Source organism: Solea solea, chromosome 8, assembly GCF_958295425.1.
Source record: "Solea solea chromosome 8, fSolSol10.1, whole genome shotgun sequence".
Taxonomy (NCBI): domain Eukaryota; kingdom Metazoa; phylum Chordata; class Actinopteri; order Pleuronectiformes; family Soleidae; genus Solea; species Solea solea.
Window position 1 is genome coordinate 1,556,596 of NC_081141.1, and position 23,485 is coordinate 1,580,080.

The window sequence follows — 23,485 nt, forward strand, 5'->3', positions numbered from 1 at the left end:
ATTCATCGCGGTTAAGACAACTGGGCGACACCTCCACTGCCCGACAAACGCACCGCTCTCGTCTCTATGAGCCTAACTTTACTTTGTGTAAACAGGGGCGGGGGCGGGCAGCAGCGCTTATCTGTGACAATACACCAATAACACCTACTTGTGTTTTTGGTTGCCTGAGACAATTTTACTATTTAATCACAATACTGATTTCAGCATATAAATCAGTCTGAACGAGTCATGAATTAAAATTCTGAATCCTACATGACCGAGACCGAGACAAGAGGGGTCTTCAGACCAAGACCGATATCAAGTACTACAACACAAGGGACCACATTTCTTGCTCCAAAATGTTTAACCTTGATGACAGAAAAAAACGTGTGTCAGGTCAATACATTCTCATGCTGAAAAGAATCTGAAGATGACATTGCGCTGTTTGTTTAGTTGATTCTTACAAGAGCTGGCAATGTACTTGGGAAGATCCGGGTCCCCTATTTCCATAGAAACAAGGATTTTAGCTGCAGATCCCCACTTCTTCAAGAGGTGCTGGAAGGTGACCTTGGCAAGGTTCTCAACCTTCCGTAGGGTAATGTTTACACTGGCGTCATCAAGTTGAGCCCAAGTTTCATCGACCAGCTGTTGAAAGGTGGAATCCAAGTCGGTAAAAAAGACCTTGTCCCCTTTAACTGCTGAACAAACTCTTTTGATGAGTATTGTGATGAGAAGCCTGAGACAAGTCCTGCTAATCTTTGTTTGTGCTTCATCATCCTCCAAAAGGTCCGCAGTGGTGGTCAAAGGCGCTGCTTCTGGCTCCTCCATGATGTCTGGGAGTTTTACTCGAGTCACCGTCTCACTCTCCATTAAAGCGGCTATCACTCTCTCACTGTAGCAGTTCACCTGGTTCTCCAGCCACCAGCTCACCAGAGACAGGAAACAGGTCACTCTGTGTTGTATGTCCGCATACATGCTAGCATACGGCTGCAGTTCAAACACTGGCCGACTAGACGCCTCCACCCTGACTGTTTCTGTAGCGTTCCTACCTGTGATGTGGCTGTACAGAAGATCACTGAGTTTCCCCGTCAGTTCAAGGACGTCATCGGGTGTAATATTTTCAAGTCTGCGATAGATGCTAATCTCACCATCGCCGGCTTGGATTTTACCGCTGGTCTGCAACACAGACTCGGCATCACACAACAACGACTTCACTGAGTCGCTGTCTCTGATTTTGGCCTCATTTTGGAACTTTCCCTTTACTTGTGAAAAGATTCGACAAATTCCAGCTTTGGCAAACATCTTGACAAAAAAGTTGCAGATTGTGTTCTTCAGTCCCATCTGTGTCTCTTTGGGGCTTGACTGATCAAATCCGCTCTCTTTTGAGTTGATGTACTCGGTGACAGACTGACCGATGTCCTGTGCGGCATTTTGAATCTCCAGACTAAACTGCTCTTTCAGCTGCGTGTACTCGGCATCGGAAACATCCTCCAGAATGGGTTCGATGATTGAATTGACCTCATTATTGATGATATCCTGGACCGACTGAAGGACTGATGAGATCTGTGTGTCCGTGTCTGACTGAATACCATCATTTGTCTGCATCTGGACGCTGCTACGTCGAGATTGCGTCTCTGTGCAGCACATTTTGGCTGCAAACCTCTTCAGCATTTTGCACACTGAATGAATCATTGACTTGGATGGCTTGGGATACACAGAACCAGAGGGGGCAGTGACCTCCTTTGCAATCAACTCTGTCAGTACAGCAGAGCTGGGACCTCTGACTGACTCTACACCCAGGGCTTCCGCAAAACTGCGGGTGATCGGTTCGTCCAGACTTTCGCGGACACGCTCCTCTGCATTGTCTAGTTTCAAAAAGTCTGACATGACGTCCACAATGCAACAGATGACTTTCACCAGCATGTCAGCCAACCTGAGTCTGGTGTCATTGTCAGGTTTACCTAGTGCCAGCAAATTCCACTGCTCCGCATTCAAACCTTTTGTGAAGGATTCGACGTGCGGACGAACGTTGTCAAGCGACATCCTCGGTAGCTCTATGGAAAAACTCATCTTCTCACAGGTTCAAGTTCTTCTCTCGGAGTTGGTAGTGGTGTTTAACAGCAGTACTGCCTTCTGGATTTTTATTCCTACATGATGTCACTGGCATATCAATGGATCAGTCCTTTGATCTGTCAACTAGTATTTGTGATATCACCTGTGACACATGTGGCCCCGGCAGCTAAATCAGACCTCAGTTGCTTGGTGAAAGATTATAATTGTGACGAACTATGGTTGGTAGGTGACAAATAGTGGTTGCTAGGTGAAAGACAGCTGTTGCCTGGATAATTCTCTCAACTACCCACTACAGTCCAGCTCACTTTGTCATTTCCATCAAATGGATTACCATTGTTTTTTGGTCCTCTATGAACTGTGCTCTACCTGACTCTCTTGCCTGATCTGATTTCTTTACATCCTTGGGTTGCGTCTCATGTTTGACTCTTCAAACACAAATAATAATTAAAGATTGGACAAAAATCAAAATGGTCCGTTATTAGTTGCAGGTAATACCTGTGAACCTTTGCAAATCTCGAGGCTTGAAAACAGTGACGTCATGACTGTTTTCCACTTGACTGAGACCATCCAGGTTAATCTGGAGTGTGTGTCATGTCAATATCGTCTTATGCTGAACATAATCTGAAGATGGCATTGCATTGTTTGTCCAGGTGAGTCTTACAAGAGGTGGCAATGCACGTGGGAAGATCTGGGTCTCCGCCTATTTTAACTGCAGCGTTCTTAAAGGGTTACTGGAAGGTGTTACCTTGGGGAGGTTCTTTCTTGAGACAACTCTCAACAATCATGTACCTTGAATTCATAAAAAATGTCACTTCATTTAGAGAGTTTGGGTTTTTATTTTGTATTTTCACTGCTATTCAGGTCGGTTTGTTACCTGTAGGCCGTGGAACATGAGTAAATTCCCTTGACAAGTGTCACAATGATTGATGCCAACTCCTGAAACGTTGCCACTAGAGGGCATTCACACCCTTGAATATTTCACATTAGGACAGCCCAAAGACCTCACACACTGGCTGTGAACATGTCATCCATCCAGCCATCCATTATCTACCACTTTATCCTCCACTGGAGGGTGCTGTGCCAATCTCAGCCAACATTGGGGGATAGGCAGGGTTCACCCTGGACAGTTCGCCAGCCCATCGCAGGACCACAGCGACAAACAACCATTCACTCTCACGGTCAATTTACAGTGTCCAATTTACCGAATCCCCCATATTGTATGTTTTTGGACTGTAGAAGGAAGCCGGAGAACCCGCAGCAGACCTTATCCTGTGTGATTGGGGTTAGGTTACTCTGTAGGTGTGAATGTGAGTGTAAATGTCTGTCTGTCTGCCTGTCTGCCTTTATGTTGGTTCTATGACAGGCTGGTGACCTTTCCAGTGTGTACCTCGCCTTTCCTTCGATGTCATCCCAACAGGCAGCCGAAAAACCTCCTGGTGACACACAGCAGTTGCTAGGCGGTGGTTGCCAGGTGACAATTTGAGTTCATTCATATTCATGCTCACAGTTGTAGTAATAAAAGCACAATGTACCTTCAAAAAATATAGGATTTTATAATACTTTCATAAAAAGAATGGAGTCTTGCACACACACACATGCAGCAGCGTCGGCAACAACAGCAACAGCAACAGCAGCAGCAGCAGCAGCAGAGCATCACTTTGTTTGCCTCAGTCTGTTTATCCAGCTATTTCACAGGTGACTTTGCCTCCTCTGCGTAAATTTTGGCTCCAGTTTTGAAAAATCCACTTCTATCGCATTCACACACCACAGAATAGATATGATTAAATATTGTTCTTCTTCAAATAAGGAAATGAAGAGATAGATAATTTCCATCTGTGAGAAAATAAAACCTGAAACCCATAACAAGAATAGTTTCAGAAAAGGAGTGACACATAAATGTAAAAAAATAATCATTTTATTCAAATATGTATCTTTTTCCTCTGCTTTTAAAAAATAAATTAAATGGTATAAATTGATGTTTTAATTCACTCTTCTCTTTATTAATTAACACATCTCTTTCTTTATCATTGTCTTTAGTCACTGGTGTATTTATTGTTAATTATGGCAGTTTCAGTATCCAGCGTCTGTCCCACCTTTTTCAGCTGGGCTGACACAGAGGGAAACACTCCTGGTGACAGACAGCAGTTGCTAGGCTGTGGTTACCAGGTGACAACTGCTGTTGCTATGTGAGTTTCTTCATATTCAAGCTCAAAGATAAATTAATATATATTATATATATACTGTATCATTTTTCATAATACTTATACCTAATTTATCTGGATGAAAACAACGTCTTGGATACTAACACACCCACATTCACACTCATGCATGCACACATGCACGTACACACGCAGCAGCAGCAGCAGCAGCAGCAGCAGCAGCAGCAGTGTGTTTTTTGCTTCAGTTTTCTTTTCTCTTTGGCTCCAGTTTAGAAAACTGCAGGTCAGCTGCTCCCGCTGTCACAGTTGCACGAAGCAGCTAAATGATCATTTCTTGTTTATCTTGGTAAACCTGTGCTCTGCTGTTCCTCGTTTATCTCTCACTGTAGTATATGTATACGGTGTATTCATGGCTGCCACCTTGTTTTTACACTGGTTTGTGTGCTGGCTTTTTCCTCACACTTGGTTTCCATCTTGTCTATACTGTATGGCAGTAAGTCTAACTTTAGCAGAATGAGGTCATCTGATCACATAGTTTATCTCATCCTAGTTCTATTACACCGTGCATTAAAAACCTGGGTTCCTCTTGAAGCCAACCAGGAAATGAGAATATAATGCAGTCACTAGGCGACGAAGAAAATGTTCCTACTTTCAGCTTCTTCTCTTGATGATTTACACCGGGCTGTACACCCCGGTGCAATACTGCCCTCCACAGTTTGAAGTTCTCAATCACAGTTCCTACCTCGCACTTGATTTCTAAAGTCAGTAAGCATCACCGGAGGAATTTGTGGTCTTAACCTCCTTAAGTTAACCTATTTTCCTCATGATCTCAATTGCTTTGGGTCTTCATGAACAGCACAGGATTTCAAATTTTGGAAATTGCACCTATGAGTGGACCCCAGTGTAACAGACAGCTGGCGTCTTCCAAATAATATAAGCTGCAGGAAACGCCTGTGAACTCCTGTTTGAACTTCTGCCAAATCACGAATCACGAACTCTATGGGGGATGTCACAACTGGTCGCCGCTTGACAGACTGCAGGGAAACTGAAGTGTCTGGATTGAACCCCCCACTGAATAGGTCTTCCAGAGGAAAACCGGAGTGTGTGACAGGTCAATACATTCTCATGCTGAAAAGAATCTGAAGATGGCATTGCGCTGTTTGTTGAGTTGAGTCTTACAAGAGGTGGAAATGCACTTGGGAACATCCGGGTCCCCTATTTCCATAGAAACTAGGATTTTGGCTGCAGATCCCCACCTCTTAAAGAGGTGCTGGAAGGTGACCCTAGCAAGGTTCTCAACCTTTCTTGGGTTTATGTTGACATTGGTGCCTTCGAGTTGATCCCAGGTTTCATCTACTAGACGCTGAATGGTGGAATCTAAATCTGTAAAAAAGGCCTTGTCCCCTCGAACTGCGGCACAGATTCTCTTGATGAGTATCGTGATGACGAGCCGAAGACAAGTCCTGCCAACCTTCACTTCTGCGTCATTATCCAATTCAGCAGATGTGGTCAAAAGTGCTGCTTCATACTGCACAGGTTCAGCAGTGGTTGCCTCGGTCTCCTCCATGATCGGGATCTGAGTGTGTTTTCCTCGAGTCACCGTCTCACTCTCCATTAAAGCGACCATCACTCTCTCACTGTAGCAGTTCACCTGGTTCTCCAGCCACCAGCTCACCAGAGACAGGAAACAGGTCACTCTGTGTTGTATGTCCGCATACATGCTAGCATACGGCTGCAGTTCAAACACTGGCCGACTAGACGCCTCCACCCTGACTGTTTCTGTAGCGTTCCTACCTGTGATGTGGCTGTACAGAAGATCACTGAGTTTCCCCGTAAGTTCGAGAACGTCATCGGGTGTAATATTTTCAAGTCTGCGATAGATGCTAATCTCACCATCGCCCAATTGGGTTTTACTACTTCTCTGCAACACAGACTCGGCATCAAACAACAACGACTTCACTGAGTCATTGTCTCTGATTTTGGCCTCATTTTGGAACTTTCCTTTTACTTGTGAAAAGATTCGACAAATTCCGGCTTGGGCGAACATCTTGACAAAAAAGTTGCAGATCTTGTTCTTCAGTCCAATCTGTGTCTCTTTGGGGCTTGACTGATCAAATCCACTCTCTCTTGAGTTGATGTACTCGGTTACAGACTGACCGATGTCCTGTGCGGCATTTTGAATCTCCAGACTAAACTGCTCTTTCAGCTGCGTGTACTCAGCATCGGAAACATCCTCCAGAATGGGTTCGATGATTGAATTGACCTCATTACTGATGATATCCTGGACCGACTGAAGGACTGATGAGATCGGTGTCTCCTCTGTGTCTGCCTGAATACCCTGATTTGTCTGGATCTGGACGCTGCTACGTTGAGATTGCGTCTCTGTGCAGCACATTTTGGCTGCAAACCTCTTCAGCATTTTGCACACTGAATGAATCATTGACTTGGATGGCTTGGGATACACAGAACCAGAGGGGGCAGTGACCTCCTTTGCAATCAACTCTGTCAGTACAGCAGAGCTGGGACCTCTGACTGACTCGACACCCAGGGCTTCCGCAAAACTGCGGGCGATCGGTTCGTCTAGACTTTCACGGACACGCTCCTCTGCATTGTCTAGTTTCAAAAAGTCTGACATGACGTCCACAATGCAACAGATGACTTTCACCAGCATGTCGGCCAACCTGAGTCTGGTGATATTGTCAGGTTTACCTAGTGCCAGCAAATTCCACTGCTCCGCAGTCAAACCTTTTGTGAAGGATTCGACGTGCGGACGAACATTGTCGAGCGACATCCTCGGTAGCTCTATGGAAAAACTCATCTTCGCACAGTTTCAAGTTCTTCTCTTGGAGTTGGTAGTGGTGTTTAACAGCAGTACTGCCTTCTGGATGTTGTTCCTACATGATGTCACTGGCATATAAAAGGATCAGTCCTTTCATCTTTGATCCAGATCTCGTGATATCACCATCTTTAGCAACTGTAGTCAGTCGCATAACAACTCCAACTTGTCATGATGCAACGGAAATCTAATTAGATTAGCTCCCTGTGCCGTGTGTGTTTTCCTCTTCCTCCTCTTCCGATGAGTTCAGGCAGGCTGCAGGAGATTTGTTTATCAGGTGAGCTGATCAAGGACAGAGTTTCTGGAGTCAGAGATGAGTTAAGTTGAAAAGCTTTATTGGAAGCAGCTCAGATCTGAGGAGAACTGAGACGATGCCCAACATGAACATGTAGATGTGAACAGTTGGGCGTCCCCTGTCAGTCTGCCTATGAGTCCCATAGTTAGGGTATTTAAAGGGTTATGGAGGCCTCTCTCTGGGATACATAGAGCTGACGTTTGGGAGGACTGTAGAGTTGAGTTATCAGTCCTCTGTCCCAGTCAGGCCAGACACAGCTAAAATATAAAGAGGCACATTTTGTTGTAAATGACTGGTTCCAGTGTTAAACCGAGGTTAAACCAAGGCCTTTGTGATTAGAGAGTTGCAGCTGGCACCGCGCTGAGTTGTTGTTGAGTTTTGTGCCTAGGAATGTAATCAGCTAGTTTTAGAGAAGGCCAAATAATAAGTTTTTCTCTTACACTGCCATCCACAGTTTGTAGTTCCCAATCCCAATTTTGACGTCCAAGATGACAGATCTTCGAACAGACGTCGAAATGGGATTGGGAACCTCAAGCTTCGACACACTCAGTTACCTGGTGACATATTGCAGTTGGTGTGTGATGGACTATGGTGATGAATAGTGGTTGCTAAGTGACAGACAGCTGTTGATGCTAGACTATCCATTGCAGTGTAGCTCACTGTGAGACAGCTGGTATCTACCAATTCCTAGGTAAGACTGGTAAGGCTGGTGAACTTCTGTTTGCAAAACAAAATCTTGAGGCTTTAAAGGAGTTCCTCCTCCAGTTTCGGAGTACATATTTTTCATGCTTCTTCAATTCTCGCCATTCTTAAAAAGCCAGTTTAAGTTTATTTGTGTGTGGCCCCTGGCTCAGCCAGACAGTCATTTCCTCTTCCTCGCTTCCTCTAACAGCATTTTTGTCTGATTCTTTTTCTCCAGCTCTGCCATGATGAAAGTCTAAAACACTATTCATTGCTGCGTTGATCTTATACCCGCTACTTGGCCAGGGTGGGTGTGTAGTGCTGTGAAGCAATCCATGTTTCTTATGAGACCCGAGACTTTGCGAGACCTCCTTATTCTGAACACTTCGGGCCGGTAGCCCTGATCTTGGGGTGGAGACAGCCCCAATGTGCCCGCACACAAATGAATCATTAAATCACCTGCATGGTTTTAACATAATAAATCTCTAAATCTCACCAGTTGTAAACCCACACAAGACATGTGAGCAGTGGGCAGCACTTATGTGCATCTGCATCCCAGAATATGCAGTGAAGTGCAGTCAGGGGAGGCAGAGATCTGATTGTTAAAATACTAACAATGATAAAAGAAACTCACTGTTCTATAAATGAGTTTTCTGTATGATTTCAGCATTTCTATGGTCAACATCACTGAATTTACGCATTAATAAATATTCTTTTGTTTTTCTTGCTATCGTATATGGAATTCATTAAAGCATAATTAAAAGCTTTTAAAACAACTTAAGGTTCCTATATTTTTACATCTGACTCCAGAGCAGCCAGCGCCTCCCCAGTCATGAACCTCACACAAACGTCACTGAGAATATGAACCAGCGACCCTGCAGTTACAAGACCGGTTTGTTTCCTCTTGGCCACGGGCCACGATTCTCTGTCTCCCTGAGAGACGCTCCGCCCTCGTCTTCCTTTAAATCTCATATCCCATTTCTCTGGAGGTTCGGGGAAATTTACACAAGATAAATAGAGAACACAGAAGAAAACAGCTGCTGCCGTCCTTACATCCGAGTGGTCAGACTCATGACCTCTTGGTTTGGTATATTCAGAAAAGCAACACACACACACACACACGTTTGACATACATGACTTGAGGGGACATTCCATTGACTTAAATTCATATCCTGGAGACTCACTCAAACCTTAACCATAATTACCACTGGCCTAATCCTAACCCTGACCCTTACCTCAACCTAACCGTTAAACATATCTTCAACTTAAAATGTAGTCATTTACGTTACGGGGACTTAGGTCCCCACAACATCAGTAATACCTGGACACACACACACTTCTCTCCTCTTTCTTTACATTTCTCAGCCAATTTCAAAAAAATCATGCATCACCTACATTTATTTATTTAGTTTACTTTGTACTCTTATCATCTTTAACCACCATGTATGCACAAAGATGAATTGCATACAAATACGATGACAATGAAGTTACCTTGAATCGGCCTCTGACAGAAGCACCACGTCAATCACAACTGAATTGAATGTAATCAAACACGTTTTAAACGTATTACTCAAAAATCCCGATATTAGAGTCGTAGTTCCTTGATTTCTCTGCTTTTGTTGTAATTGTTCTCTTGGTTTGCCACAAAATCTGTCTCTGTCCTGTATTTCTTTCTTTAATGCAGACGTATAATAGTATATTTACATGCAGTTCACCAATGAGGTGTTTCCGACTGTGCTGATGCAGTCAAGAGGGCACATGGGTTCTCTGGTCTACATTTCCTTTCCTTAAAACAGGGAGTGTTTCCTATGAAGGGAAGTCGAGCGGAGGCTGCTGTGGAAAAGGGAAGATAGTGTGAGGTCAAGTGACCTTTGAAGAAATCTTCTTTCTTCTTTTTTTTTGCGTAGACAAACAGAAAGCTGCACATTTAGATGCAGCCATAAAGCTGATATCATGTCTGTTTTTGGTGCACAAGTGTCCTCAGCCCTGCAAGTGTTTTCTGGCACTGGCACTGGCACAACATTGCAAAGAAGAATTTGTTCTGAATGCTTTGCCAGGTTAAACTCAAGGTTAAATAAAAGAAATAAAAGAAAAGAAAGCAATGTCCTATCAGCTGGTAACTGGTTCATTCAAGGTCGCTTTTGTTTTTAGCTGCAGCACCTGATATATAACATAAATCATTATTTATTTCATATTTCAATCAAAGTATAACTAATAAAACCAAAGCTAACATAAAACATGCATTTTGTTTTATAAGAATAAATACTAAAACTAAAGATATCATAAAAACTTTAATTTAATAAAACATTTTTGACCCAAAAAACTAAACTGCAAAATGTTAAATGAAAACGTGTCATTTCATTTTTCTAAGATCACTGTTAAAAGACAACATGTTTTATTAATTTAATAAAAATGCAATAAAACATTATTTAAAACCCCTGAACCTGGCGTGGACATATTTTGCACATGCAGTTTGCACAGACGTTTATCACGTTATAAATGCTGACTGGTTGTTTTTTTCTGCACTGATTTCCACTGAACAAAGAGCTGATATTCATGAAGTGAAAGCTGAACTTGTGTGTCCTCCCACACAGACTTATTTAATATTGAGCAAGTGAGGATGTCATCATGCAGGGAATTTCCCTTTGACGTCAATGTAGAGCAAAGACCACCGACACTGAACCGAAAGCAACTCGAGCTGATCCAGGAATTAGGGATTTTTTCCCCTAATTTTCTCCCTAATAAGAAACATATTAAGGATTCTGTTTTAAAATATGTCTCTAAATCCTGTTTTTGTTTAAGTTTAAGTTCATTTCACGCTCATTTGATATTGACTATAAGAAATTATGCAACAATGTCAGTTCCTCTTTACATAGAAAAATTACCCTTCTTTATGACGCCATGCTGTTTATTCCACATTTTTAATTATATGATTTTTAATATAGAATAAAATAGTCTTTATTGTCATTGTATTGCATACAACGACATTAGAGTGCAACTCCTTTGGGTGCATTAGAAACAATTTAAGGACAATTAGCAACAATAAAAAAAAAAAACAATTTAAGACAATTAAAACAATGAAGGGGTAAAAATGTTGTCATACAAAAATAAATACGCTATATGCATGGACAGAGAGGAGAATGAAGAGGGGGGACTGCTTTCTGTGGTATTAATAGTTATGGTAATTATAAATTACACATAGTAACATAACAGTTGCAGATTAATGGCATAATGGTACAGTGTCGGGGTTTTCAGATGGAAAACTGCGACCCTCATGTGGAGGATAAAGCTTTAGAGAATGAATGGATGGATGGATTTTTAACATACTTATATAATAACTTTTTCATATGCTGTCTGTTCAATCAACACTCACATGTGAAAAGTCCAATTTTAGTTGGACCGAGACAATAATTGGTTTTCTAAATGCATTAGACTGTCTAAAAAATCTAGTCTTAGTCGGATTAACATGCCTGGATAATGTGATTCATAGTCTGATTACTCTGGACTGGAGTCAGACTAGGTGCTCTGCACATGCACCAACATTTCCTCCTCGTTCTTTGACACGGAAGCAGAAGGAGACGACGTGTAAAGTGCAGTGCTGTTGCCGGAAATCATACGGCAACAGCGTTTTTCTCTGGACAACACAGCAACTGAAGTATCTGACTTAGATGAACACATGAACACGGCTACATTCTGTCTGAAATATGTTTAAGACGTAAACTTCATTGCATTTGAGGAGCAGACGCTTCCTCAGGATGGGATGGAGTTTGGGTTCGGCAGGAACACATTCTCCCAAGCTTCTGCAGAGATGGTCTGATGCCTGACTTGTAACCGAGTCCTGTGTCAGAGGGGTTTCTTTCTGCACCATCAACTCATCACCAGGAAGCCTGACTTAAAACGACACAACCACAAGATCTGTGCTCCGTCATGATTAACACGCACGGCAGAACCACAGCATCATCCATCTCACCGATTCTCCGTCCAGAATTCGTACATGGTCTACATTTATTTTCTTGTCTTCTCACATTATCCATACAGCACATGAACTCCATCTATCACACATCTATCAAACCCATTCACACTCTGTCACAACATCTGCACGTAGACCAGCAGAGCCTGGGATTGAACCCTTGACGCACCTGCTGGGATTTACAGACGTAAACATCTCTAATGTTTACAATGTTCCAGAGAAGAGTAAATATCCAGTAAGGTCAGTGGAGAATGACCCGTCTGCTTCAAAGTTATACAAAGGTATCAGTAATCCAACAAACTACTTGTTATACTTGTTCTGCCTCGCTAGGACCAGGTTTTGGTCTCCATGACGACTACAGGTCCTGACAAGGTCAGTGTTTCTGAAACAGGTAACGAATAAGCAAAAACACCACACTGACAAAGTGTCTTCTCTGAATTGTGATTGTTAACAGTCGCCGCAGTCTGGCAGCAGAAGATCTTCAGATTAGGAAATCAAAGATGTACAAGACGGAGATAATCCATCATTGGATTAGGGAAAGCAGTTCATATTTTTTTTGATGAGTAATGGAAAAATGGAAAATAATCTCTGAAACAAATGTAGAAATAATGACAAGCATGATACTATGATACTATCAACCACCATATCGACTTCTTCTCTGACCATTTCTCATGTTCTCTCCTTTTTGTTTTTGTACATATAGCAACTTGTGTCATTTGTATGCAAACGTCTCCCTCACATAATCTCTGTTTTCTTGTCGTTTAAATCCTGTGGCGTAAAAACCGCTGCAATATTTTAAGGTAGAAGCAAATATGTAGGAAAAAAGTCACTTTCATCATCTAGTTTAATTTACAGTGAAGTGATTTCTCTTTTCTGGAGAAGAGCCATGAGGAGTGATTCTGGGAAAACAGCTGCAGGAGCGAGAAAATGAAAGTGACTGTCACAGTGTATAAAAGAGGCAGCGCTGGGTGTCAGGAGTCACACTCAGCCTGTCTCACTGCTTCAATCATGAACTCAACTGCCATCATCCTCCTCCTCAGCTGCCTGCTCCTCTGTGTTCAAGGTAAGATTCACTTATAGTCTTTGGGGAAGATTTTCATGCAACTGATGATTATTGACTTTCACTGATCAGTTGTTTTTTCTGATTTTTCTGGTTTCTTTGTTATAGACTGAAAAACCACTAGATTCATTTAGTGATTGATTAATTACTACAGCTCTAACAAGTGTGTTCCTCTAGCAATTTGACTGATGTTGTCACTTATGTTAAGTTGCATTAACAGAGTCTAAAATGACTCTCATTCAGTCATTTTAGACCTTTTACTCTCTGAAGATTTGTGCCGAGTCATTTCAAACGCAGAATTCTCTGTGCAGTGTAACAAATATTCTTCTCACGTGTGTCTTCACAGGGGCGCCAGGCACTGGATCCAGAAAATGCAAGTGTTTGAACGGTTACGTCGGCCGAGTCAGACCAGAGCTCATCAATTCAGAGCCGCGGGTTTACCAGCCGAGCAGCTTCTGCCCTAAACTGGAGATTACAATGTGAGTGAATGAATGTGAATGAAAGCATGTGGACGTCATTCTTCATGTTCTCTCTGACACGCCTCCTCCTCCTCGCTCTTTCCCAGTGTTCTAGGAACCAAGGAGAAATGTGTGAACCCAGAGTCAAGGTTCGGACAGCATGTCCTGAGCGGGTGAGTTCACCTCGGCGACATGATACAGACGTGGAGCTGGAATAACACTGAGACACTTTTACTAACTGTGTGTTTTGTGTGTGATTCAGGCAGGAGAGAAAAAGAGCAGCGCGCTCGACAACAGCCAGTCAAAGCAACACTGAGAGCTCAACGAGCCTCTAACACCTCAGCATCTGCACCAAAACACTGCTGAGTCAGCACAAGGAGTTCCTCACCAGCACTGTCACTGTCATGTTTGCACAATAAGTTCTCAGTTGTTTTTTTTTTAACTGTTTAATGAGTTGTATTTTAATGTATATATGAATATAAATAAGCTGTACATACATTCTGAAAAATAAAAAAACACCTAATGCACTTCCTGTTGTTTTCATCTATTTATTTGGAAAGTTTCCCAAACTCCAGAACTAAAGTTCCCAATTCCACGGAAAACTGAGCACTTTTTCTTCACGCCTTTACAACCCTAAACATCAGTAACATTCTCCTGAGGAATGGTCTCAATCACCAGATTCATGATGTCAGAATCAACAATAACAGTTAGTATGGTCTGATAAAAGCCTCTGTTGGTGCTTCAAAAACAGGAGTTCAGTCTCCAATCAGAAGACTATACGTCCACTTTTATATGCAGTCCATCGGACCATCCCATAAATATCCGGCTGGACTCAGAAAGTTAAGGCAGGGAATCCGTTCAATGGTTTACTCAAAAAAACACAGAGTACAAGAACAAAGAAAGCTCAAATTCAGAGAAACAGATGGTTGACGAGCACAGTGTGTAAAAACATGCAGAGTTTATTCCTCTGGTTCTCTCTAGAGCAGCTGTTCCAAAAGTGTGGTCCCCAGATCACTGGTGGTCCGTGAGGTGACAATCAAGTATCTATCTATAAACTTCAGGAACGTCTGTCTGTCTGTCTGTCTGTCTGTCTGTCGACTGATTTCAAACTTGACAGGTGTCATGCAGCTACAGGCACGAGTAAGTGCAGTGTGATGCTGTTTGGAGAAGTGATGCAAAACGACATCGGTAACAGAAGCACACCTCGGCTTTCACCGCTCTCACTGCTCTACCGCAGCCACGCCCCCTCTCACTCACACAGCACTGTGAGTGAGGACAGGGCGCCGTGAAGCGGAGGCAGGTGACGAACGCAGGTGACCGTTCACCCCACTCCCCTGCGGGAGGCGTTACAGGTCTCTGCAGGTTCAGAGGAAGCTTCTTTCCTGTAGCTCTGCATCCCGGTGACAACCAACCAACCGTTATGCAACCACGTAGTTCCATTTCCCATATTAACTGTATGCCATTATGTCAGTATGAGGATTTGCTTTGTACCAAACACAAATACAAATGTCACTGGACCGAACCAACAATGACTAAAAACAGGTGTTGCACAGGCACTGCACTGGGGTTTTAAATGTTTTAATTCCAGTGTTTGTCAAACTGCCTGCGACATGAATGTGTTGTTTTCAATATCAAATCAACAAGTTCATTTTTGGAGGTTGTAATTTGTGAACTGTTGATGTCGGCATATTGTTTTGGGGCTATTTTGAGTGAGGTGGTCCTTGGTTCTGAAAAAGTTAAAAAAAAACACTGATCTAGAGCGGTAAAAACAAGTGGACGACTCGTTGCCATTCGCTTGTGGCTTCTAAAGCAAATAAATATGATATATATATATAAAGATCATCTGTAAATGAGTGCCTTTCTAGAGGTTAAAAGTGATGCAGTGCCCTATAAGATGTCCTTGCAATCAAGATCCCTCCTGTTCCTACATGACAGTGTCCCTGAGAGGAAATGATATTCAGTGCTGTTCACCCTCCACCACCTGCCTGTGCCTGGAATCATTCTGTCCATAAAACAATAAGACGTTTTTGAAAGATTTCTAAAATACTTGTGTTTTCTTGTTTTTACATTTTCACTTAGTCTCTTTCTTACACTTCTTCCAAACATAATCATATTGTTTTCCTTTTTTATTTTAAACTCTTTTATGTTGCTTAAATATTATGATTATGGATTGTTAAATTGCTGCTAAATTGTCATTAGTGTTGGTTTATGACTCCTTTGGTCATTTGTGATTCATATCCTGCTGTAATTCCTCAGGAGAGGGGCTGGCTTTTCCCTTAGAGATACTGTTGGGTGAGAAGCTCGGTCATCCGGGGGGAGCTCGGAGTAGAACCGCTGCTCCTTCACGTTGAAAGGAGCCAGTTGAGGTGGTTCGGGCATCTGGTGAGGATGCCTCCCGGGCGCCTCCCAAGGGAGGTGTATCAGGCACGTCCAGCTGGGAGGAGGCCTCGGGGTAGACCTAGGACAAGGTGGAGAGATTACATCTCCACTCTGGCCTGGGAACGCCTCGGGATCCCTCAGTCGGAGCTGGTCAATGCGGCTCAGGAAAAGGAAGTTTGGGGTCCTTTGCTGAAACTGCTGCCCCCGCGACCCGGCCCCGGATAAGCGGAGGATGATGATGATGATCCTGCTGTAATATTCTAAGATATAGGCAATAACAACAAAAAAAAAAAGTATCACTTCCTTAACCTCAACGACAATAATGTGGAAAAATAAACCACATTCTTCTTCTTTTTTTCACACCACACTTCCCACTTTGAGAGGCACACTTTTCTGGAGAAGAGCCATGATTAGTGATTCTGGGAAACCGTCAACCTGAAGGAAAACGGAAGGAACCGAGAAAACAAAAGTGAGACTGCAGAGTGTAAGTGAGGCACAGCGACTGTGGTCTGTGTATAAAAGAGGCAGGAGTCAGAGTGAAGAGAGACACAGAGCCTGTCTTACTGCTTCAAACATGAACTCAACTTCATCCATCTTCCTCCTCCTCAGCTGCTGCCTGCTCGTCCTCTGTGTTCAAGGTGAGTTTGATTCTTTTTATTTTATTTTATTTATTTTATATAAGCATCACATTTTTGGACTGTATCAGATTTGACATTTTAATTTGAACGCTGAGTCTGGTATCAGCTCATCTCTAGTATAAAGTGTTTAACATCAGGATCAGCTCTTCAAACACTTGTGTGTGTGTGTGTGTGTGTGTCCTCACAGGGGAGCCAGGCACTGGATCCAGAAAATGCAAGTGTTTGAACGGTTACATCGGCCGAGTCAGACCAGAGCTCATCAAGTCAGAGCCGCTCGTTTATCAGCCGAGCAGCTTCTGCCCTAATCTGGAGATTATAATGTGAGTGAATGAATGTGAATGAAAGCATGAGGACGTCATTCTTCATGTTCTCTCTGACACGCCTCCTCCTCCTCGCTCTTTCCCAGTGTTCTAGGAACCAAGGAGAAATGTGTGAACCCAGAGTCAAGGTTCGGACAGCATGTCCTGAGCAGGTGAGTTCACCTCGGCGACATGATACAGACGTGGAGCTGGAATAACACTGAGACACTTTTACTAACTGTGTGTTTTGTGTGTGATTCAGGCAGGAGAGAAAAAGAGCAGCGCGCTCGACAACAGCCAGTCAAAGCAACACTGAGAGCTCAACGAGCCTCTAACACCTCAGCATCTGCACCAAAACACTGCTGAGTCAGCACAAGGAGTTCCTCACCAGCACTGTCACTGTCATGTTTGCACAATAAGTTCTCAGTTGTAATTTTTTACTGTTTAATGAGTTGTATTTTAATGTATATATGAATATAAATAAACTGAAAAATAAAAAAAAACACCTAATGCACTTCCTGTTGTTTTTATCTATTTATTTGGAAAGTTTCCCAAACTCCAGAACTAAAGTTCCCAATTCCACGGAAAACTGAGCACTTTTTCTTCACGCCTTTACAACCCTAAACATCAGTAACATTCTCCTGAGGAATGGTCTCAATCACCAGATTCATGATGTCAGAATCAACAGTAACAGTTAGTATAGTCTGATAAAAGCCTCTGTTGGTGCTTCAAAAACAGGAGTTCAGTCTCCAATCAGAAGACTGTACGTCCACTTTTATATGCAGTCCATCAGACCATCCCATAAATATCCGCCTGGATTCAGAAAGTTAAGGCAGGGAATCCGTTCAATGGTTTACTCAAAAAAGCAGATGGTACATGACAAACTCTGCACGTCAAAATTTAGACAACGGTCAAAAACACTAAGAACAATGGAACTCAACAAAGATCTGGCAAAAAAAAGGAGGGAAGACAACAATGAAACACATTAGAAAAGGAGGAGACAATCACAGAAGCAGGAAACTTGACAGGAAGTGAAAAGAAACAAGACAAGGGTTACCAAAATAAAACAGGAAATACAAAGAAAGCACTAATTCAGAGTAATAGATGAGTGGCTAGTAGACTTGTAGTCAAGACCGCGTAAAACCGAGACCCAAAACAAGACCAAGACCAGAGGGTATCGAGACCAAGACATACAACTCTAGTGGCTAGCACTGTTGCCTAACAGCAAGAAGGTTGCTGGTTCAAGTCCCCGTCCAGGCCTTTTTGAGTAGAGTCTGCATGTTCGCCCTGTGTGCATGTGTGTGTGTGTGTAAAAACATGCAGAGTTTATTCCCCTGGGGCAAAAACACCGGCGCTAAAGTTCCCTCTCGAGTGGTAAAAACAAGTGTCCGACTTGTTGCCATTCATTTGTGGCGTCTTAAGCAAATATATATATATATATATATATATATATAGAGAGAGAGATTGTTTGTAAAGGAGTGATGCAGTGTCCTATAACATGTCCCTGCAACTTTGTTTCCTTATGTGTGTGAACTTCCAGTCAAAGATGCTGTTATGAAGTTCCATAAAAAAATGGAGATAATAAATCATAGAATTAGGAACAAGTCTGTTGTGGTCGTCCTCTCCCTTATCGAGCTACGCTTCTTGTAACGTGGGTAAGAGTTGGACGGCAGAGATATCGTTGAGTCTCTTGTGAACGCACAGACAGAGAAGGCAGGAGGGCAGCAACACTCACGCACTGTCACAGCAGACAGGAACCAGAAGGACTGAGGCAGTTCTCGCCATCAGGGACCGAAGGCCGAGGTAATGTCCAGGATTCAGACGGTCAGGCAGAAAGTCCGTCTGCAGGAGTGCTGCAAAGTGATTGCAGCGGATGAGGAGCAGGTGTGTTCACAGGTGAGCTGAGGTGCCTGATGAGGAGGGAGTGGCTGGCAGACTAAGTGAAGCAGAGGCGGAGAGAGAGGGAACAGGGTGACAGAGCTCTGATGGTTCTGGGTCTGTCCCGGGTCCTCTTACCAGAGGGACGAGTCTGGAACACCTGAACTGACTCCTCTCCACACGGCGGAGCAGCGACTCTACTCTGAGTCTCTCCCAGATGTCCGAGCTTTGAAGCTTCTCTCTAATAACCTTATCTCCTTTCCATCACCTGACCCACAGATCGTGACCTTGTGGCTCAGCTCCCTCTGGTTCAGTGTCAGTCTGCTGCTAACGGTCCCGGTGTAAGCTGAAGGTCACTGCCTGACGCTGCAACAAGCACATCATCGCCACAAAGAGCAGAGACGAGATCCTCAGGTCACCAGACTTCCACCACCTGGCTGTGCAGAGAAATAATTCTGTCCATAAAAGAATGAGACGTTTTTGAAAGATTTGTTTTTATGACAGGTGGTCTAATACATTTGAACTTCTATGCAGTTTAAATATTATTATTATTGATCTGCTTCTTGATCGTTAAATTGTTGTCATTTGTGATTCATATCCTGCTGTAAATTCTAAGATATAGGCAATAACAAAAAAAAGAAAAGTATCACTTCCATAACCTCAACGACAATAATGTGGAAAAATAAACCACATTCTTCTTCTTTTTTTCACACCACACTTCCCACTTTGAGAGGCACACTTTTCTGGAGAAGAGCCGTGATGAGTGATTCTGGGAAACCGTCAGACTGAAGGAAAACGGAAGGAACCGAGAAAACAAAAGTGAGACTGCAGAGTGTAAGTGAGGCACAGCGACTGTGGTCTGTGTATAAAAGAGGCCGGAGTCAGAGTGAAGAGAGACACAGAGCCTGTCTTACTGCTTCAAACATGAACTCAACTTCATCCATCTTCCTCCTCCTCAGCTGCTGCCTGCTTGTCCTCTGTGTTCAAGGTGAGTTTGATTCTTTTTATTTTATTTTATTTATTTTATATAAGCATCACATTTTTGGACTGTATCAGATTTGACATTTTAATTTGAACGCTGAGTCTGGTATCAGCTCATCTCTAGTATAAAGTGTTTAACATCAGGATCAGCTCTTCAAACCCTTGTGTGTGTGTGTGTGTGTGTGTCCTCACAGGGGAGCCAGGCACTGGATCCAGAAAATGCAAGTGTTTAAACGGTTACATCGGCCGAGTCAGACCAGAGCTCATCAAGTCAGAGCCGCTCGTTTATCAGCCGAGCAGCTTCTGCCCTAATCTGGAGATTATAATGTGAGTGAATGAATGTGAATGAAAGCATGAGGACGTCATTCTTCATGTTCTCTCTGACACGCCTCCTCCTCCTCGCTCTTTCCCAGTGTTCTAGGAACCAAGGAGAAATGTGTGAACCCAGAGTCAAGGTTCGGACAGCATGTCCTGAGCAGGTGAGTTCACCTCGGCGACATGATACAGACGTGGAGCTGGAATAACACTGAGACACTTTTACTCACTGTGTGTTTTGTGTGTGATTCAGGCAGGAGAGAAAAAGAGCAGCGCGCTCGACAACAGCCAGTCAAAGCAACACTGAGAGCTCAACGAGCCTCTAACACCTCAGCATCTGCACCAAAACACTGCTGAGTCAGCACAAGGAGTTCCTCACCAGCACTGTCACTGTCATGTTTGCACAATAAGTTCTCAGTTGTTTTTTGTTTTACTGTTTAATGAGTTGTATTTTAATGTATATATGAATATAAATAAACTGAAAAATAAAAAAAAACACCTAATGCACTTCCTGTTGTTTTTATCTTATTTTCTATGTTCTCAAATCATGCTTTGCTTGGTTGGTCTGTGTTGGTAAAATAATATACAGTATATATATTATATTATTATTAACGATAATAATAATAATGATAATAATAATAATAATAATAATATTATAATATATATGTTATTAGTGTATTATTATTAATGACAATAATAATACTAATAATAATATTATAATATATATGTTATTAGTGTATTATTATTAACAATAATAATAATAATAATAATAATAATATACTAATAATATTACATTATTATATTATGTTATTATACACACACACACACACACACACACACACATATAAAATCATGCTCAAGTTTGGACAGCGCACGTTTGGTAATAATAGAATTTAATTATATAAATAACATTGTCATCATCATCATCATCCTGTGTAAAGCTGGAAGTTACTTTCAACAGGGTTCCCACACCTTGGTTCATGGACATTAAATTCAATGGTTTTTCAAGGACTTTCAAGGGCTAATTTCCTCAAATTTAAGGAAAGAATGTCCTGACACGCCACTTTTCCCACAGCGTCCACTTTTAACGCTCTGCATCTGGACAAGTGATTGTCCTTCGGCTCTTGGTCAAAGTTAAAGTCTTTGGGGGTTTTCTTTGGTGAGACACAGATCGTGGTATTTCCATTTCCCAGGCATCACGACGTCACTCGCTCGTCAACGGCAGAGGGAGAGACAGAGTGGACAGTGTCCACATGACTCCATGTTTGTCCTGCACAGGCCTTGTCTCCATACATCAAGCAATGCAGGGCATGAAACAGTAGGTGGCGTCGTAACAAACATTAACCTCAACTTCATCTACTTCACTTCTGTCTTGTACAAAATTCAAGCACGTTCAATGAGCCGTGTCGATTTAGGGAGATTTTCAGAACCTTTCAAGGATTTCAAGGACCCGTGGGAACCCTGTTTCAGAGTCTAAAACCACAGACATGAACGTGAACCATGTGTGTTACAGAACCTTCACAGAATCATCACAACATTTTTTTTGGTTGTTTCTTTTTCTTCTGGGTAAAATGTGCCGGCGGTGCAGTGTGAACACGGGGGATCAGAGGAATTCAAACACACAAGAACACAAATATGAAAAGACTAATATTCAGACTTCATGTTCTTTTACACCACAGCACAGTAACAATATGGTAATAAAGTCATTTTATAACACCATCTTATTTCTGTAGTAATAGCTTGGTAATAACAAGGTGTGAAGGGAATGATGGTGTAAGCGAAGTTATTCTCATCACACGCTACTAAATCACATTATTTACATTTTATCTCTTTATTGCTACACTAGCATCACTGTATTACCAAAAATAAGACAGTATTACATAATATTGCCTCTATATTGAAAGATTATAACCATCTGGTTACTGTACGGTAATTACCGTATAATATACATTTTTCACATCAATTATATTCTATGTAGATAAATATTTCTCCTTTCTTTCAGTGGAACAATCTTTACATTATACAAGTAAATAAATAAAGAAACTCAGATTGTTTTTTTCAGTCCGTCTGATCAGTGCTCGCTCTGACAGAGTCTGAGGGTCAGCCGTGTCTGTCCCACAAAGTGTCCCACAGAGACACAGAGACTGAGCTTCACAGCGTGGTCTCGCTGCTCATGTCCCGCGGCCGATGGGGGTCCATGTCCGAGTCGTAGTCCGACTCCATCTCGATCTTGACCTGGGGCACAGGACAGGCCACCCCTCTGCCCATGGGCACGGCCGGAGAGGACGGGCAGGAGATCTTCAGGTGGAGGGTGATGCTGAGGAAGGGCAAGCTCCAGTTACCACACACACACACAGCTAAATACACCGACTGCAGGGGAGGGAGGAGGGGCTTAACTCAGGTGAGAGGCGCCGTGACTCAAGCCTAAAGGCCCTGGTATACTTCAGTACTGCAGACCGTGGTATACCCATGCGCCAGGCGTCCTGTAGTATCTGACTTCACCATTGGGTGGCGGTACAAGTCTGGACGCAGGGAATAGGACGCATTCCTACCAAAAGAAGAAGAAAACGATGCTACAGCTCCCGCGGACACGTCTGGTTCGAGCAGCTCAGAGTATGAGTCGACTGGAGGGTCGTCAGGGCGACGCTCGGATGTCAATCCTTGGCGACTTCTTCTGTGGTCGAAATGTTATTTCTGCTCGGTGAGCGCGGCGTAATACTCCACCTACTGGTGGGGGCGGGAATTCAGTTTGGTCGCAACCGATGCGCTCTGTGTATACCAGGGCCTTAGAACTACAGCCGCTCATGTCAGTGATGTGTAAAAACACGGTGGTCCGCGGTGATTGCACACATACAAACTAAATAACACATTTCACCCTCATTTGACACACTGGACCTTTAAAGGGTGAAGCGGGGGAATCAGTCTCTTCTCAATATGAACATTTTAATGTAAAAATCGAGTAGAAAGCAAAGGTCATTCCGGCAACGGCTGAACAATTTAGGCAAAATGTCTTAATTGCATTGTTTTCACAGATAATGTGATTGAGATTTGGGTTCAGTTCAATAGTCACTGTGTTGCTATAGAGTTCAAATATGACAGCTACTATACTCGGGACAAGAACTTTAAGATATTTTATTAAATTCAATTAAAAGCTTTGTGATTTGCTAATTGCATCATTTCAAATGGAAAAAAAATATGATTTGCTCAGCCCTAATTTCCTAATGTTATATGTTGTGTATTTAAAAATTGTAAAGGAAGGAACTAAATAAGCCATAATTTCATGACTATTACTAGAGATAGTAAGAAAACACAGGCTACAAATGTCGTTCCATTAAACGAGCAGCTATCTATTAAAAGTTGAAGATTAAACTACAGGCTGGTTTTGACTTTTTTGACCAATAACATCTTGAAAGTTGACTCAACGTTCTGAGAAACACTCGTACTAAATGTTTTGCCCTCACGAGTCAGTGTAAATATTAAATTA

General features: G+C 42.6%; 4 protein-coding genes across 4 annotated transcripts in view; 3 read left to right on the plus strand and 1 right to left on the minus strand.

Annotated features, from left to right (window-relative positions):
- The first annotated feature begins 11,510 nt into the window (after positions 1-11,510).
- Positions 11,511-14,038, plus strand: LOC131464366 (C-X-C motif chemokine 11-6-like). Its single transcript, XM_058636806.1, has 4 exons — positions 11,511-13,056; positions 13,400-13,532; positions 13,619-13,684; positions 13,774-14,038. The coding sequence occupies exons 1-4, from the start codon at positions 12,921-12,923 to the stop codon at positions 13,844-13,846; spliced, it is 408 nt and encodes a 135-aa protein (XP_058492789.1). The 5' UTR covers positions 11,511-12,920; the 3' UTR covers positions 13,847-14,038.
- Positions 14,039-16,311: 2,273 nt separating this feature from the next.
- LOC131464367 (C-X-C motif chemokine 10-like) lies at positions 16,312-17,341 on the plus strand. The gene is made up of 4 exons (XM_058636808.1): positions 16,312-16,528; positions 16,716-16,848; positions 16,935-17,000; positions 17,090-17,341. The coding sequence occupies exons 1-4, from the start codon at positions 16,465-16,467 to the stop codon at positions 17,160-17,162; spliced, it is 336 nt and encodes a 111-aa protein (XP_058492791.1). The 5' UTR covers positions 16,312-16,464; the 3' UTR covers positions 17,163-17,341.
- A 2,014-nt stretch (positions 17,342-19,355) lies between these two features.
- LOC131464424 (C-X-C motif chemokine 10-like) lies at positions 19,356-20,508 on the plus strand. Its single transcript, XM_058636890.1, has 4 exons — positions 19,356-19,693; positions 19,881-20,013; positions 20,100-20,165; positions 20,255-20,508. The coding sequence occupies exons 1-4, from the start codon at positions 19,630-19,632 to the stop codon at positions 20,325-20,327; spliced, it is 336 nt and encodes a 111-aa protein (XP_058492873.1). The 5' UTR covers positions 19,356-19,629; the 3' UTR covers positions 20,328-20,508.
- A 413-nt stretch (positions 20,509-20,921) lies between these two features.
- Positions 20,922-23,485, minus strand: part of slc4a5a (solute carrier family 4 member 5a) — a 34,648-nt gene continuing 32,084 nt past the window's right edge. The window contains exon 26 of the mRNA XM_058637006.1: positions 20,922-22,318. Coding sequence (XP_058492989.1) covers positions 22,153-22,318 — 166 coding nt within the window. The 3' untranslated portion in view covers positions 20,922-22,152. The remainder of the gene's footprint in view (positions 22,319-23,485) is intronic.